Source organism: Oryzias latipes, chromosome 10, assembly GCF_053564925.1.
Source record: "Oryzias latipes strain Hd-rR chromosome 10, Olatipes_Hd-rR_3.1".
Classification (NCBI taxonomy): domain Eukaryota; kingdom Metazoa; phylum Chordata; class Actinopteri; order Beloniformes; family Adrianichthyidae; genus Oryzias; species Oryzias latipes.
This window is the reverse complement of record NC_136246.1, coordinates 18,559,749-18,578,252: the sequence shown is the minus strand read 5'-3', so window position 1 is coordinate 18,578,252 and position 18,504 is coordinate 18,559,749. Positions and strand designations below refer to the sequence as shown.

General features: G+C 41.1%; 1 protein-coding gene across 4 annotated transcripts in view; it reads left to right on the top strand.

Annotated features, from left to right (window-relative positions):
* Positions 1-3,203: 3,203 nt before the first annotated feature.
* Positions 3,204-18,504, top strand: part of LOC101161365 (protocadherin alpha-C2) — a 177,133-nt gene continuing 161,832 nt past the window's right edge. The window contains exon 1 of one of the 4 annotated variants that reach the window (XM_078954198.1): positions 3,204-5,709. In XM_078954198.1, the coding sequence (XP_078810324.1) occupies positions 3,358-5,709 (2,352 nt within the window). In that variant the 5' untranslated portion in view covers positions 3,204-3,357. Of the gene's footprint in view, positions 5,710-7,802; positions 10,331-10,358; positions 13,540-18,504 lie in introns of those variants that run through there. The other 3 variants (XM_078954196.1, XM_078954192.1, XM_078954210.1) reach the window with 3 other exon arrangements.

Sequence of the window (18,504 nt, the reverse complement as noted above, 5' to 3'; positions counted from 1 at the left end):
GTTAAGTGAGTTTTTCTTCTTTTTGGCTTTGTGTACATGTATAAAATTGTATAATTTCTGAATTATTTTTTTCTAGGGGTTATTAGATTTTTAATATTTTCTGTCTTTTCAAGCCTATATTGGATGTGTTTTATCTGCAAGCTCATAATGTGAAGATTTTATTGAACTATCTTAGTTCTATTTTGTAGCACTGACCATTAATAAAATCTAGGCAAGGCAAGTTTATTTGTTTCGTACTTGTCATGTACAAAGACAATCCAAAGTTCTTTAAATAAAATTTTAAAAGAAACATTCAAAACAAATTAAGGAACGACTATTAAAAAGCAAAATTAAAGAACGTTTAAGAACTGAATTCAAAGTAAAAAAAAAAAAGGGCAGATGGAAACTTTTGAAAACAGGTGGGTCTTTAACCTGGAATAAAAAAACCTCATTGTTTCATCTGATCTATGGCTTTCTGGAAGTCAATTTCAATCTGTGGAGCATAGAAGCTGACTGTGGCTTCTCTATGCTTGGTTTGGACTCCAGGAACGGACAAACGACCGGATCCAGACGTCTGGAGAGGTGTGGCTGGTACATAATGAGTCAAGAGATCAATCTCGTGTTTTGGTGCTTAACCACTCAAGGCTATGTGTATATATATGTATATGTATATATATATATATATATATATATATATATATATATATATATATATATATATATATATATATATATATATATATATATATATATATATATATATATATATATATATATATATATATATATGTGTGTGTGTATGCTATGTATATATGTATGCTATATATATGTATGCTGAGTAGGTATTTGTTCAATGAACGTCCCTGACGTAAACAACTATAAAAATACAAATGGAGAAAACTTTGTTTCGCAAAATGTGGGAAATGTATAGAACAACACACACACACATCTTCTGGTGAATGAGACTGGTAAAATGGACAAATCAGTCTCTTGTTGTGAGCTCATGTAATGAGTGAACCCAACTGACCCTGTCTCCCAGGAGAGATGGAATCACGTGAGCACACAAAAGAGAAAGGAAAATATTTTAGTTCATTAATGTACACCAAATTGTCACTTTTCTATGGCAGATTCAAGGGAGCGTTTAGGAAACAACAACATCATCAGTTGTTCACTGATTTGCTTCACTGACAGATTAGCACACATGGTGCATAATGCAATCATTCACCAATGTGGAACAAAGCACACAGACAGCCACCAGACAGCACTAGCAGGCTGACACGCGGCCACCATTTTTCTACCAGATGTCTCACTGACAGTGATTGTAGTTAAGCTCGACAAAATATTAAATGTTTGTATATTAAATAAAATTACAAATGTGACAAATAATTTTGAACTGTTTATAAAATTCACAGTTCTGTTTCTTTCAGCACCATGGCCAACAAATGCCTAGGGATGCTGCGTTGCCATGACAATGTGTCCTCTTTTGAGTGCTGTGACTGCTGTGATTTTCCTCCCTCCACCTCCTTGGGCTCACGTATCCTCCAACCCTTTGAGTTCATCTGATGTCTTCTTTTTTCATAGGTTTGCACTGGATTCACCTTTTCTGTTAGAATAAGATCTGCACAGCAAAAATGTGTGAAGTCATTGCAGCACCATGGCTTAAAATTGCAGTGATGGGTGGAGGTGATGCAGACTGCGGCAGAAATCGCACATGCGCATTGCACTCTTGGCCTATTTCCAGCACCGACGTGTAACTGAGGCAGTTGGGAGGGGTGCACAGACAGAAAAACGTATGTAGGTCACAAGGCTTCCACACTGTGTGCTTACTTTCTCTATGTTTTCCTTTACTGCCATGTATAGCTGTTGAAAGATAATTAATGGACATATGTAATAAAAGCAAATCAAGGGTTTCTTTTTAATTGAATAAAAGGAAATACATCTAGACATTTGCAGATTAGATCCACAAGGTGTCGCTGCTACTTCTTCTAAGAAATTGAGTCTATGGTAGAGTGCAGAGTAGCACAACGGCTTAAAATGTAACTTCCATAAGAAAAAAGTACATACACAATGGGACTGAATCAAGTTTTCTCTTTTCTTTTCTCTTTCTTTTTTTGTGTTGCTAAAATCCGTCAGGTTTACAAAGCAACACTTCTGCAAAGACTAAAAGGAAACACTAAACATTCTATGTATCCTTTTTATTACAAATGTAGATTAAACACAAGTAAAATAAACTTTCATTTGTTGTTTGTTGTTTGATTGTCTTGCAAACACTCAAAAAACTGTTTAAAAGTATCTTCTGGTATAGTACATTCAATTCAATTCAATTCAATTCAATTTTATTTGTATAGCCCAAAATCACAACAACAGTCGTCTCGATGGGCTTCGAAGTAAAACATGAACTCAAAAGGATCACGAATACAAAGAGTTCAATAGGAAAATACTAAAATGAACTAACAAACTGACTAAGCTATACTGGCATCCCTGTCCTTAGACCCCCCTTCGCGGTAAGGAAAAACTCCTAAAAAAAACGGATTCCGGAAAAAACGAAGAAACCTCAGGGGTGCCCACATGAAGGAGGGATCCTCCCCCAGGACGGACAGGGGATTTACCAGAACTCTGAGAAAAGAATTAACTTATCTAACTCTACAACTACATATATAAAGTCCAGCAGACGATCTTCATCCAGCCGTGGTTGGGGGGACAGTCAAAGGTGCGAGTCGAGCCGGAGACAGGAACCACAGCCAGGTGTAGGAGTAGAAGCAGAGAGGAGGTACTCGGTCAGGTGAGCAGAGACGAGGAACTCTTAGGACACGCTGCTAACAAAGAGTTACAGTAATCCAGCCTCGACGTAACAAATTCATGGAGGAGTTTTTCAGCATCACTCTTAGAAAGTATATTTCTGATCTTAGCAATATTCCGCAGGTGAAAAAAGGCAGTTCTACACGCCTGAGATATGTGAGCCTTAAATGATAAATCCTGGTCAAATAAAACCCCAATGTTTCTAACTGTGGAATTGGGGGCTATACTTATGCCATCCAGGGAGACTATCTGAGCAGACAGAGCATCTCTGAGGTGAAACGTGGCCATTCGGTGAGAGATTAAATCATTTTTTGATTATTTTTCATTTGAAAGAAACACTGTCTTCACAGTGTCAACAGTAGGTGGCGTTGTTACACTGTCAATACTGCGATGTGAGTAAGAGAGCATCTTTCCAACCTATTCACAGTGGAAACCCTTAGAGGGGCTGAAGTACGTTTTAGCAGCTACCATTTTAATTCATTTATTCATCAAAAAATGTTCTTGAGTCTAAGGAGAGGAACAATCCAAACGAGTTGCAAGGATTTACGTTCATATTTTTAAAAATATTTTTTTCAAACAATGGATGTCAAAAGACAATGGAAGGATGCGCGTTTTTCCCTTTGTTTGGCACTGCTAATACTTACTAGATTTCAGGAGATTTCAGCTCAACTGCGATATTCCATCCAAGAGGAATTGAAACCAGGATCAAGTGTTGGAAACGTGGCCAAAGACCTTGGTTTGGATCTAAAAGTGTTGACGGATAGAAATCTGCGGGTTGTATCGGGAACAAAGCAGGATCTGTTTGAGGTAAACCCGACGAATGGAGTTTTGCTCGTGAAGCAGAGAGTAGACCGTGAGGAGCTGTGCGCAAACGTCGCTCCGTGCATTACAAATCTAAAAGCTGTGGTTTCAAATCCTCTGGAAATGCACCAGGTAACTGTCGAAATCCTGGATATAAACGATAATTCACCGACATTTCCAGAAGGAAATTGCACATTGGAGGTGCTGGAGTTGGCTGCTGTTGGCTCTCGATTTCAAATGGAGGGAGCACAGGATCTGGATGTTGGGCCGAACTCCATCAATTCATATAGAATAAACCATAATCAGTATTTTGCTCTTGAAACGGAAGATTTCGGGGAAGAAGGGAAAGTCCCCTTCCTTGTTTTGCAGCGACCCTTGGATAGGGAGCACACAGCTCGGCATACGTTAATAATCACAGCAATCGATGGAGGAAAACCACCTAAATCGGGTATTCTTAATATTACTGTTATTATATCAGATGTTAATGACAACCCACCCGTGTGCGACAAACAAAAATACACAGTGACAGTAAAAGAAAACGCACCCACAGGGACATATCTGCTGACAGTAAACGCCTCTGACTCTGATGAGGGCGTGAACAGTGAGATTGAATATTCTTTGAGAAGTAAATTCAGAGGATTAGTGTCTGATCCGTTTGCTTTGAACAGTAAAACTGGAAAAGTGACTGTGAACGGAAACCTCGATTACGAGGAAAAGCAGGTGTACGAGATCAACGTGATGGCTGCGGACAAAGGGGCCGTGTCTCTCTCCTCTAACTGCAAGGTGATTATAAGAGTGGAGGACGTCAATGACAATCAGCCGGACATAGATATCACCTCCCTGTCAAGTCAGATAGCAGAGGACGCGCCTCCCGGCACTGTGGTTGCCTTGATGGGGGTAACAGATCGTGACTCGGGGGTGAATGGACAGGTGCTCTGCAGCGTGCCAGCCGATTTGCCGTTTGAACTGAAGCCATCACCCGACGGACAGTCTTACGCATTGATAACTAAGGATTATCTGGATAAGGAGACGTCAGAGGTTTACAGCGTCACAATAACAGCGCAAGATTTAGGATATCCAGTTCTGTCATCTACAAAGGTTATAAAGGTAGATGTGAAAGATGTGAACGATAACAGCCCTGTTTTCCCCCAAACCCCATACACTTTTTACGTGAATGAAAACAACGTGGCTGGCATGTCCATTTTTTCAGTGAGTGCAAGTGACAAAGACGGAGCTGAGAATGCCGAAATCACTTATTCACTCGATCGAAAAAGTTCGGGCTCAATCGTGACGTCATTTTTAAATATAAATGAAGTTAATGGTACGATTTCAGCTCTGAAAAGCTTCGACTTTGAAAGTGTCAAAACTTTCCAGTTCCACGTTGTTGCCACAGATTCAGGAAGTCCTCCTCTGAGCAGCAACGTGACAGTGAACGTGTTCATTCTGGATCAGAACGACAACGCTCCAGTCATCCTGTATCCAGTCAGCTCCAACGGTTCTGCTGAAGGGGTGGAGGAGATTCCCCGCAACGTGAACGCAGGACACTTGGTGACTAAAGTCCGAGCCTATGACGCTGATATAGGATATAACGGCTGGCTGCTGTTCTCACTGCAGCAAGTGACTGACCACAGTCTCTTTGCTTTGGACCGCTATACAGGACAGATCCGAACTCTCCGCTCGTTCACAGAGACAGACGAGGCTGAACACAAAATGCTCATCCTGGTCAAAGACAATGGCAACGTTTCCCTCTCAGCAACAGCTACTGTCATTGTCAAACTTGTGGAGCCCAAAGAGGCATTTGCAGCTTCTGATGTTCAAAGTGCAGCAGCAGAGGATGAGGACAGTCACGTGACTTTTTACCTCATCATCACTTTGGGCTCCGTTTCCCTGCTTTTTCTCATCAGCATCATCGTGCTGATTGCAATGCAGTGCTCCAAGTCCACAGACTATACTTCCAAATATCTGCCAGAGCCCAATTATGATGGAACACTGTGTCACAGCATCCAGTACAGATCTGGAGACAAACGCTACATGTTAGTAGGACCCAGAATGAGTGTTGGATCTACTATAGTTCCTGGAAGTCATGCAAACACACTTGTGCTTCCTGACAGAAGAAAAACATCAGATGAGGTAAGGATTTTCGTTTCAGGCAAGAAATATACCTGTCGCTGTCCTTGGTCCTGAAGAGAAACTGCTTGAAATTGTATCTTTGAGAAACAAATAGCGTTCAGTCACTAAATTTGTGAGATTACAACTTAATTTAAAGACGTTGTTTTGTTTACATAGTTGAACATTTCATTTCCCCTTTTCACATTAGCCGCAGCTTTCATAGCTTTTTGCAGCATGATGGGAGATTGTATGGTGAATTTCACAGCTAGGGACAAATTATATAATTTGACCTTAAAGGATTGGATATGCTATAGATAGTGTATGAAAACAATTTGAGCACAGATCTTGAACTTTGACAGTTTTCTAAATATATGGAGAAATGTTCATTTTACGTTGTTTGTCATGCTCTTTGTGTGCTTGTATTATATAAAAAAAGAAACCACAGACTATAATGGATTTTTTGTTTTCGAAACAGCAAATTCAACTTAAATGAGCAAACTCCCCTTTATTCTTATGTGGTTGTTACTTAAAAGAGAACAAAAAAAAATAAACAGAACACACAAAAAATCCAAAAGTAGCCATTGTTCTTTCTCTTGTTGTAGTAAACCTATAAATCAATAAGAAAATGAGAAAATAAAAGTAAAACCTAAACCTTTTTCACTTCATCTGTCATACATTAAGGGATTTATACCTTTGTGACAACAGTGAATAAACATGCTTAAAAAAGCTACAGACATATATTTACACAAACAGAAATACTTTTAATTTGTCTCTAATAAAATAAATAAATAAAAACAAACAGATTCAGGGCAAACTGTAATTCTCCATGTCAGTTAAAACATGAAAAAGTGATGTCATGTTAGAGAGAGAATTAAAAATTAAACACAACTTAGAAGAATCAACAAGAAAACATGCACTGTAAATTTTAAAATCCATAAATAAACAAACAAACAAACAAACAAATAAATAAATAAACAAACAAACAAGTTTGGCCTAGCAAAAAAATATGCAAGACCTAGTAGGTGTGCATGATCACATTAATCAAATTTTCTTTCCATTTTTTTTCTTTTATGTGCTGTCTACTAAAAAACAGTATCTATTATTTTTTTCAAACTTGCTGCAGTGCACTCCTAAACACTTTCTCTTTCCAATATGATTTCCTGATACTTTGGAGTGGATGAGCAACAATGATTGTCTTACAGAGCTTTGTGTAAATTAAATCAGCATGACTGGATTGTTTCAAGTTAATTGGGGGTTGAATAATATATCGAGAGCACAATAAGTTTCAAGATATTATTTTAAGGGGAGTTTGATGTGCTTGTGCCAAATAAAATGTTAGTGTGTTGCAAAACTAACATTTCTTGTTAAATCTCAGTTATTGGCTTGAATGCAAACTTTATACAGTTACATTCTGTAATTTTCTGACTATTTTTTTCAATGGACATGAAGACTTGTGGATGTATTACTTGATATATATATAGAAGGCCAGAAAAATACAAAGCGCTACTCCTATATGCTCAATGTTCTCACAATATGTTCACATATATATAACAATTTCTGTCCATTCCACCATAAACCTTAAAGATGACTGCAAAAATTTTCAGTCATGTGGGACGTTTTTAAACCATTTTAGCCTTTTAAAAGGTTTAAAGTTAATAAACTTCCATTCACAATATCTATTCATCCCTTTTCCTGACCCATTGCATCCCTTTTTGGGTCACAGGGGTGCTAGAGCTTTACCTAACTTGGGCAAAGGCGGGGTACACCCTGGACAGATTGCCAGCCTGTCCAGTGTTCCAATCACTAGAACTTTGTTCCTGGAACAAATGAACAAATGTTCCTGAAAATGACAGGTTTAGATTTTAAGTGTTTAAAGTTGAAGGTCAGCACATTGAGTAAATCACAGTCATACAGCTAAATTAATGTGATTTGTGATGGGATGAGGAGCAACTGAGTTACAGATTGACTCTTAAAAATCAAAATTAAAAAGTAAAGAGGGAGAAACCAGTTTTTGAATCCTACTTTCCACTTGGTGTCAGTGTGGTCTAGACAATGATTGTGCAACATTTATTTGTATAGGCCCTCCCCGTTTCCTTAGTGTATAATCCATTGAAGTGTGCTCTGAAACACAGTCAACTGATTTTATTTTACGACAGAGGAAATGCTGATTATCTTTACGCACGGACGCGCCTCTATCTGACAATCGAAAACGGTTCTGTCAACGATGGATTAAAGAGGAGCGCGATCGTTGCCTCTACAGCAAACAAAGAAGTGATTCTTTTGGTTTACAATGGAAGAAAAAGGACAAAGGCGCCGAGTGACCTGCTGGTGGCTCGTCGGGATCTTATTGCTGGATTTCAATGAACAGATTTTTGCCCACTTAAGATATTCTGTTCCAGAACATGTTCAGGTGGGATTCTCTGTGGGAAACGTTGCAAAGGATTTGGGGATCGACATCGCCACGTTGACAAAAAGACAGTTTCGAATCGTTTCGGGGCCGAATTACGAGCTGTTCCAACTAAACCAGCGCAACGGTGCATTGTCTGTGCGGCAAAACATAGACCGTGAAGAACTTTGTGATGGCGCAAAGGTTTGTTTGATTAACCTTAAGGTTGTGGTTGAAAACCCGCTGGAAATTCATTATGTTGGAGTCGAAATAACCGATGTCAATGATCATCCCCCCGCCTTTAGCGAGGGCGAGCAGCGGCTGGAGATAGCAGAGAACACTCCTCCGGGGAATCGCTTTCAAATTCACGCAGCCAGAGACCCCGATTTTGGTGCGTATTCTGTTCGAGAATATAAATTAACTCAGAATGGTTATTTTGATGTTGAAGTTAGAAATACAGAAGAGGACAAAATTCCATTTTTAGTTCTTAAAAACCCATTAGATAGGGAAAAGGGGAAACGACATAATTTAATATTAACTGCTCTTGATGGCGGAAACCCGTCAAAATCTGGATTCCTTAATTTAACTGTTATTGTTTTAGATGTAAATGACAACCGACCTGTTTTCAGCAAGGATGTGTATACTGTTTCCTTGAATGAAAACGCAGCTTTAGGAACTCTTGTTATCAAGTTAAACGCAACAGATTTAGATGAAGGCTCGAACGGGGACATTGAATACACTTTTGGTAAAACTCAGAGGAAAAAAGCCCATGAAGTATTTGAATTAGACCGCGTAACGGGCGAAATACGCGTCAAAGGGAATGTTGACTTTGAGGAAACAGAACTTTACAGATTAGACGTGCAGGCTTCAGATAAGGGTCAGCCGCCTTGGACAGGCGAAAGCAGAGTTGTGATAAAAATTCAAGATTTAAACGACAACGAACCAGAAGTTGAAATCACATCTCTGTCTAGCTCCATTCCAGAAGACTCCAAACCTGGAACTGTCATCTCACTCATTACCGTCAAAGACAGAGATTCTGGAAGTAATGGGAAAGTTGTATGCAGGATTAATGAAGAAGTCCCGTTCGATTTGACACCTTCCATAGAAGAAAACATGTTCTCTCTAGTCACAAAGGGGCGTTTAGACCGAGAAAGTGTGTCATACTATGATATTACAATTATTGCGTCTGACTGCGGCAAACCTCAACTTTCAGCAATAAAAACTTTGAGAGTTCAAGTGTCAGATGTAAATGATAACACTCCAGTTTTCAGTCAAAACCCGCTTGAGTTTTATTTAGAAGAAAACAACCAACCTGGCTATTCTGTATTTTCTGTAAAGGCAAGTGATAACGATCAAAATGAAAATGCAGCGATCACATATCATGTTGGGAGAAGAGACAGTCAACAGGCTGATGTGACATCTTTCCTCAATATTAACTCAGAAACAGGAGAAATTTCAGCTCTGAAAAGCTTTGACTTTGAAAGTGTGAAAACGTTCCAGTTCCACGTTGTTGCCACTGACTCAGGAAGTCCTCCTCTGAGCAGCAACGTGACAGTGAACGTGTTCATTCTGGATCAGAACGACAACGCTCCAGTCATCCTGTATCCAGTCAGTTCCAACGGTTCTGCTGAAGGGGTGGAGGAGATTCCCCGCAATGTGAACGCAGGACACTTGGTGACTAAAGTCCGAGCCTATGACGCTGATATAGGATATAATGGCTGGCTGCTGTTCTCACTGCAGCAAGTGACTGACCACAGTCTCTTTGCTTTGGACCGCTATACAGGACAGATCCGAACTCTCCGCTCGTTCACAGAGACAGACGAGGTTGAACACAAACTGCTCATCCTGGTCAAAGACAATGGCAACGTTTCCCTCTCAGCAACAGCTACTGTCATTGTCAAACTTGTGGAGCCCAAAGAGGCTTTTGCAGCTTCTGATGTTCAAAGTGCAGCAGCAGAGGATGAGGACAGTCACGTGACTTTTTACCTCATCATCACCTTGGGCTCTGTTTCCCTGCTTTTCCTCATCAGCATCATCGTGCTGATTGCAATGCAGTGCTCCAAGTCTACTGACTATACTTCCAAATATCTGCCAGAGCCCAATTATGATGGAACACTGTGTCACAGCATCCAGTACAGATCTGGAGACAAACGCTACATGTTAGTGGGACCCAGAATGAGTGTTGGATCTACTATAGTTCCTGGAAGTCATGCAAACACACTAGTGCTTCCTGACAGGAGGAAAGCATCAGATGAGGTAAGGCAACCTTTTGTATTCAGTGATATTACAGAAATAAATAATAAATAATTAAATCTAGCATCTAAAACGTCAGAATTGAATAACACGTTACTCTGCAAACATTTCTTTTCTTTTATTTAAGCATAAGTCTTCATATTTGTATTTTTCACTTTCTTTTAAATTAGGAAAGCTGTTTCCCGATTGTACCACTCTCCGTGGTGCTGAAATGTTGTTGTTTGGTTTATTCTGTAGCTTTTTCAAGGCACGTTTCTCAGAGTAATCTTATGCAAAGTTTATGATTTTAATATTTTACAAGAATGGTTGGTTTTATTTGATTTTACTATAAGTGATGTTTTCACATTGTTCTCTTCTTATTATGTTGATATTGACGATTCACCCACAGTCTTGTCAAAGTTAAATATCCCCTAACATGTTGATTTATACTTTTGAGATTTTTTTTTATCAATGCCAATAACTAAATTGTCGAGGTAAAAAATGTAAAAGTAATATAATTCATAGATGCTGTCAATTGAACTTTACGCTGAAATTTTTTGAAATTCAATACTTCTTTGAATTGACCTAAAACTATATTAAAAAGCACGTGGGTTGCACTTTCATCATAAAGGAGAATATGTTGTATATATTCCACGAGGTGTCAGTATCACATCAGCCTAAGCATTTGCGTCAGCGGCCCTGCCCCTCACTGTGATTTCCCATCGAGGGAGAAACGAGATTTTGTTTTCGGATATTGCTGTCCATGGGAAAAGGTGGACTTATTTTCTTTTTTTCAGATAGCATGATTTTTTATATAGGCTACTATATGGACTGAGGATCTGTGAATGGATTTATTTTCACATATTTTACCGTAAACAATGGAAGCAGACGGACAAAGGGGAGGAATTCTGTACCGGTGGGTCTTCTTCGGGTTTTCGGTGCTGCTCGCTTGTGCGGAACAATGCTCAGCTCAGATCAAATACTCAGTTCCAGAGGAAGTTAAAGTGGGCTCTGTTGTGGGAAATGTGGCCAGGGATCTCGGACTGGATATCAGTTCCCTGAAAGATCGACGTGCCCGCGTTGTTTCGGGGAATGAAGACGCTCAGTTTGAAGTGAATGAGAACAATGGCGTCCTTTATGTGCGTAAAAACATCGACAGAGAGGAGATCTGTGAGAGCATTTCTCCCTGTCTGATAAATCTGAAAATAGTAGCAGAAAAACCGATGGAAATTCATTATGTTGCTGTTGAAATTATGGATGTAAATGACAATTCACCAAGTTTTCAAGACGGTGAAAAAACGCTCGATATTTCCGAGTCGACCCCTGCAGGCAAACGCTTTCAAATGCCAACTGCGCGCGATCCAGATGTTGCTCTTAACACCGTGCGGATGTACAAACTGAATCAAAACGAATATTTCAATGTCAAAGTTCGAGAAGGAGAAGAGGACAAAATACCTTTTCTGGTGTTGCAAAAGCCTCTCGATAGAGAGAAACACGCTGAACATAAACTGATCCTTACAGCAGTTGATGGAGGATCTCCTCCAAAATCTGGAACTCTGAATGTTACAGTAACTGTACTCGACACGAACGACAATAGCCCTATATTTACGCAAGAAATATACTCAGCAATTATAAATGAAAACATAAAGGTGGGCAGCAATGTGATCACGGTTAATGCAACAGATCTGGATGAAGGAGTAAATGCTGACGTTGAATACAGCTTTGGCGGCGAACTTGATCCTCAAATATATGAAATATTTAGCATTAATAAACACAGTGGAGAAATTTCCGTAAAAGGAGAAATCGACTTTGAAAAGGCGGAAGTTTACAAATTAGACGTTCATGCGTCTGACAAGGGACAGCCTCCAATGAATGCTGACTGCAGGGTGATCATCAAAGTTTTGGACCAAAATGACAACCTGCCGGAAATAGAAGTGACTTCTCTCTCTAAATCGGTCTCGGAGGATTCGAAACCAGGAACTGTGGTTTCTTTGATCAGTATAACAGACCGGGACTCGGGTTTGAACGGGAAAGTGATTTGCAGTCTTCAAGATAGTGTGCCATTCGATTTAAAACCATCCTTTCAGGAAAATATGTACTCTTTAGTGGTGAAACAACCTTTAGATCGAGAGTCAGTATCACATTATGACATCCTGATAACAGCCACGGACTGTGGTCAACCGACTTTGTCGACATTTAAAACTGTAAGCATTGATGTTGCAGATGTGAACGACAATAAACCAGAATTCACACAGAATCCAGTTGAACTTTATTTGACAGAGAATAATACACCTGGAAACGTGATATGTTCGGTCTCTGCTTTGGATAAAGATTTAAATGAAAATGCGATTTTAACTTATGTAGTTCGAGGGGATACAGGCCAATTAATAAGTGCTGCTTTCCTCAATATTAATCCAGAAACAGGGGAGATATCAGCTCTGAAAAGCTTCGACTTTGAAAGTGTAAAAACGTTCCAGTTCCACGTTGTTGCCACAGATTCAGGAAGTCCTCCTCTGAGCAGCAACGTGACAGTGAACGTGTTCATTCTGGATCAGAACGACAACGCTCCAGTCATCCTGTATCCAGTCAGCTCCAACGGTTCTGCTGAAGGGGTGGAGGAGATTCCCCGCAACGTGAACGCAGGACACTTGGTGACTAAAGTCCGAGCCTATGACGCTGATATAGGATATAACGGCTGGCTGCTGTTCTCACTGCAGCAAGTGACTGACCACAGTCTCTTTGCTTTGGACCGCTATACAGGACAGATCCGAACTCTCCGCTCGTTCACAGAGACAGACGAGGCTGAACACAAACTGCTCATCCTGGTCAAAGACAATGGCAACGTTTCCCTCTCAGCAACAGCTACTGTCATTGTCAAACTTGTGGAGCCCAAAGAGGCTTTTGCAGCTTCTGATGTTCAAAGTGCAGCAGCGGAGGATGAGGACAGTCACGTGACTTTTTACCTCATCATCACTTTGGGCTCCGTTTCCCTGCTTTTTCTCATCAGCATCATCGTGCTGATTGCAATGCAGTGCTCCAAGTCCACTGACTATACTTCCAAATATCTGCCAGAGCCCAATTATGATGGAACACTGTGCCACAGCATCCAGTACAGATCTGGAGACAAACGCTACATGTTAGTGGGACCCAGAATGAGTGTTGGATCTACTATAGTTCCTGGAAGTCACGCAAACACACTTGTGCTCCCTGACAGAAGAAAAACATCAGATGAGGTAAGCAACCTTCATGTCCCCAGAGCACAATGTATTCTCTGATCATTACGCTGTCTTTGGTCCTGAAACTATTTGATGAGTAACTGAGTCTAGCTTTTCTACTGTTTTAAGTCTTGATAGCTGTTTTGCCGGTAATATTTTTAGAGTTAATTCCAGCGTTAAGTTCTTACTTTTGTGTAAAGTTTTAAATATAGTTATTTCAGGTGTGTGAATGCCCTTCTGCTTCCTGACCAAAGAAAAGTATGTTGTGTTCTTGCTGTTGTTTTTGGAGCTAAAACGTACTCCGTGTGCTTTTTGAGTTAATGCTGATTTTCAAATGGCAGTTTTTTTTTTTAGAACAGAGTTGTTCTTTCAATATTCCCTAAACAGTATTTCGGAGGGTCTGCTGAATTTTGTTTGCTTGTATCTAATGTTTTTCACATAGCTGTGACAGATTTGAAGATTAGTTTTTGAATGTTTAAGGTGTTCTTACTTGGGCTAATATTCTGCTGCAAAGGTTTGTGTTATTTGAGTATTTTGTTTCCTGCGTGAGCTGACGAAAGCCTGTATTGCTTTCTTGACACAGCAGTCTTATATTATAAATTAGAGTTTATGCTTTTTCTTTGGCGTGTTGGGAGTTCAAAGCAAAACAGATGTACAAACTTGGGAACATTCCTAAAACCTAATGTGGCAGCACTAGAAAACAGGTTGACAACGCCACCTGGGGCTGCTGAGCCCCAGGGAAATATTTTAAACTAAGGCAGGTGCAGGTCCTGCTCTAAAGGCAGAGGCTGTGGTTTGTTTTTAAAATATAATTTAATAGATTTCAGTTAAAAACAATGTTAAAAACGTTTTAATAAAACAATCCTTGATAAGTCAGCTAAAAAAAATGTTCTGGAGGAGGAGCTTACCGAGGTGGCAAAAAACAGCGTAAAAACAATGCAAACACCCCTTTGTGAATCACTGCACACGTGATGGAAAACCACACAGCACACTGGGACCCACCACCAGACACAGCAGTCCACCACCTCGGCCTCCCACCTCCTGAAACAAGAATAGATTTGACAATATCAATAAAAGACAAATTTAAAAAATTAAGATTAAAAAGATGATTAGTGTTCAGGGGCGCTGGTGAGCCGCCCGACCACCGCCGATCAGCTGGTGGGAGCCGTCCACAGTCCGGTCAAATGCCACAGCAACGAGAGGTCTTCGTGAGCTGGGCGTTCGCTCCAACCGGTTCAGTCGTGGCAGGGGTGGAAACCCGGACAGAAGTCACGGTAAAAACAATAAAAGCAAAGCAGCAGCTTAATCCCCCATTTGGGGGGACAGAAGGGCGTGCAGCCTAAAACACGTTCCGGTCACTGAGAGGAGGGCGGATCTAGGTGAACAGAGTCACGTCACGCTTGCAGATTATTGCCGCCACGCTGTAGATGTGCCAAAATCTGGCCGATTTCTCTTGTGCAGGGAGCTGCCTGCCAACCCTCGTTCCACTTCCCGATGCCTTGGATGTATGGCACAGCACAAGTTCATGTCCGAACGAAGAGGAGGGCTTTTAAATGTTAGAAGGGTATATGTGAAAGGCCTGTAGGGTTGAAAGATGGGTTGAAAAAATAAATTGATTGAGGATATTGAAGGGCTAGGGGAATGATCTGGGGAGAGCGCACGGACACCACCAAAGAGGACCCAAGTTCTTGGCCACAATGACAATTTATTCCGACATAAAAGAAAACATAAATGGCCACAAGGTCCCAGTTAAAATACACTTAAGCATAAAATGCGTCTAAAAATTCGAGGCACAGATTTAAACAGTAAAACACGATAAAATCCCAGGAACAGTTAAAAAGGATAAAAGAGAGCTAAAAGTCCAAAGAACAGTTAAAACTGGTTTAAAAATGCAGCTCAAAGGGGGGAATCACTGATCCCAATCCAGAAGACGTCTCTCTGCACCAGACTTGGCTTTTGGGGTCGACTTTCCCCCGACGCTGCGCCGAGGGTCCCTCCGGACATGCACACCTGGACCTGGGAGGCGGGGCTCCCCTCGCCTCTGGGGGTGCGTGTAACGCGGACACTCCTCCGTGTCACCTCCAGCTGGCCCCCCGGACACGCTGGAATCCTGCGGAGACAGGCAGACGGCAGCACCAAGCAATCTCCAATGCAGGCTGCCACCAGCCTTCCCGCCGACTTAGTTCGACCAGTCTGCAAAATCAGTAGCGGTTCTAGGCACGGGCCGTCCGGGCGGTGGCCTGGGGCGGAAAACTGAAGGGGGGCGGCACCGGCGGCTCAGCCCTTGTAAAATATTATATGCACCACTATTGGTTTACTTTTGTCACAGTTTGTGAGTTTGTAACAGCCTGAACCTGGCCGCGCCGCCGCCCTCGCCCCGCAGCTGTGCGCTCTCCTGTCTTTGAGAAGTAGACACAAATGTGTGTGAAGAAGAAGGGAGGGGGCGAGGGGGGAGCACGGAGCGCCACCGCGTTTGCGCATGCGCAAAACCTGGCGGGCTCATCTTTCAGGGGAGGCGACGGTCGCGGGCTTGATGAAAAAAATAAAAGTAAAAACTGCGACTGCGCCGTCATGTAGCGAATCAGCGCCCCTGGCTGTAGCTGCACGCGCTCCTGCTGGAAATGTATGAAGAAAGGGGGGGGGGGGTGCGGGGAATCAGTTCAATTGTGGGACGCTTCCAAATTAAGTGGCTAGGTGGGGACAAGGGCGGGGGTTTGAATCTACTTCATAAAACCTCTTTATAAGTCAGTCATAAGGTGACATTCTATAACCTACATTCTTCTTTTTTGGGTTAATTTTGTGTTAAATGCCCAAATGAAAAAATGGCAACACAAAACAATGCTGTCACTAAGGTGACAGTTGGTTCAGTCGACAGACTTGATGTCTTCTTCGTGACGTGAGGACATTTATGCCAAACAAACGCCAAAAACATCTAAAATATGGAGAAAAAAAGGTCAAAGCCATCTGGTGCCCAATTTAGAAAGAAAAGAAGAAGAGGAGAAAAGAGATAAAGAAAACGGTAAGTCCTCACAGCTTGATGCATGTCTTTTCTAAATTCTAATGCTACCTGCCCTACAACAACGTTGCCGATGAAAACTTTATTTTGGTCGATGACCAACACTGAAGTAGGCTCAAATGTTGCAAATAGCGTCATTTTTTATTTATTTTTTAGATTTTATTCTTAAAAATTTGCTCTGCCTTAACTTGTAACATTAGTTATGATTCATGTGTCTGTCTGCTCTGCTGTGACACAAAGGTTTTGTTGGGTTTTGCTGTTGTATACTAGCTCATAATGTTAAAAAAGCTGTGATGGTTACACAGCATGCTGCTGCTGCCATAAGATGCTAATGGGGCAAATAATTTGAGATTGGTCTTAAATTTAATAATCGTTTGTGACAGCCTAAACGTTTTCACAATGTTTTTTTGACATTTAACTGGGGATTTAGAGGTTAATTTTGAGCCTGCATATGAAGTTTATTTTTTATTTGTTTTACAAATGTGGGGTTATATTTTTAGCCAATAGAATTTCCATTAATCTGTAGGTAGTTTTAAAAATGAATATTTACCATTTACTGCAAATCTATGGGGACAAAACATAATTCAACAGGTCATAACTAAAAATGTTCCAATCAAAGGATTGAAGACGGAAAACATGAGCTAATTTTTCTTCTCTGAAGTAGAGATCGATATAGAACATGAAAATTTAAATTTCCAATTCATAAATGTTTTTAAAATATTTATTTTATGTTATTTATTTAATATTGATTTAATATTTCTTAGCTAACTGTATTTTTGCATTGCTTATGGTCTTTTATTTTTTGTGTTCTGATAACTATTATAATGCTGTTCAGAATTCTGACATCTTTTGTATCCACTTCTTAATTTCAATGAGAATAAAACATGTCAGTTGACAAAGACAAACAAAGTTCTGTTGTGACTATGGGGGGGGGGGGGGGGGGGGGCGCCTGGGGAGGGTCTCGCCCGGGGAGTAATTCAGGGTAGAACCGCCACTGTGCAAAATCACGTCCGACTACTTACAACACAGGCAGGGTCCCTGCCCTGCCACTGCGTGTTGACCGCGTTGCAGACTGGTGGTTCCAGCGTTCCAAGCGCTCCCGGTGCGTGTGCGGTCACGGTGGGTCCCCACTGCGTCTGTCGCTCCGGTGCTCCAACCGCGCCCCGTGTGCGTGTGCCCTGCTGCCGGCATGCGACTTCCCTGTGCGCGCGTGCGTGCGCTCTCTGCCGGCGTGCGTGCGACCTTCCGGCCGGCGGGCGGCCTCGCGGCCGGCGCGCGACGCCTCTCCCAAAGCGCGGGCCTGCTGTGCTTTTCTCCTGATGACTCTTATAGTCCTCTTCTAATTTGGAACAGGTGTTGTTGATCGCCAGCTGTGTTTCAAGGGGGCATGTCCATAGCATGCAAAAACAGGTACCACAAACATGCAAAACATGCACAAAAGAAAACACACTAAAACATGCAATTTCCCCACATCATCACATCAAGCACCGCCACCAAATTAACACAAGCGTGTTACTGCTGCCTCATAATTAGTGGGCGTATGTCCTACTTGCCACACTAAAGTCAAGACTTGTATAGTGTTAACATTTTACAGGAGTAACACAATTTTTGATGTCTAATAAAATCCAATATATAGGACAAAACTGGTTCACCGGTGAAAGAAAATACGGATTTTTGAACTATTAATGAAGAGGCGAAATTTACTTTTTCAATTCACAGCCCCGAAAAAATGTTCATGAGGTCTTAAGTATATAGCTCTTTTTTGCACTTTTGTTTTTTTTAGTTTAATCAATAAGCTGTTAAAGTATTTTAACAATTGAGATGTATTTGAGTATATTGCACGCACACTTACCTTGTTGCTTTTGACTCGCTGTCCATGGTTTTGAAAATACATTTTCCCGTGAAAGGAAAAGTGTGCACATTTGTATCAAGGCAATTTGTAGTTGTTTTTGAATGGTATTCGAAAC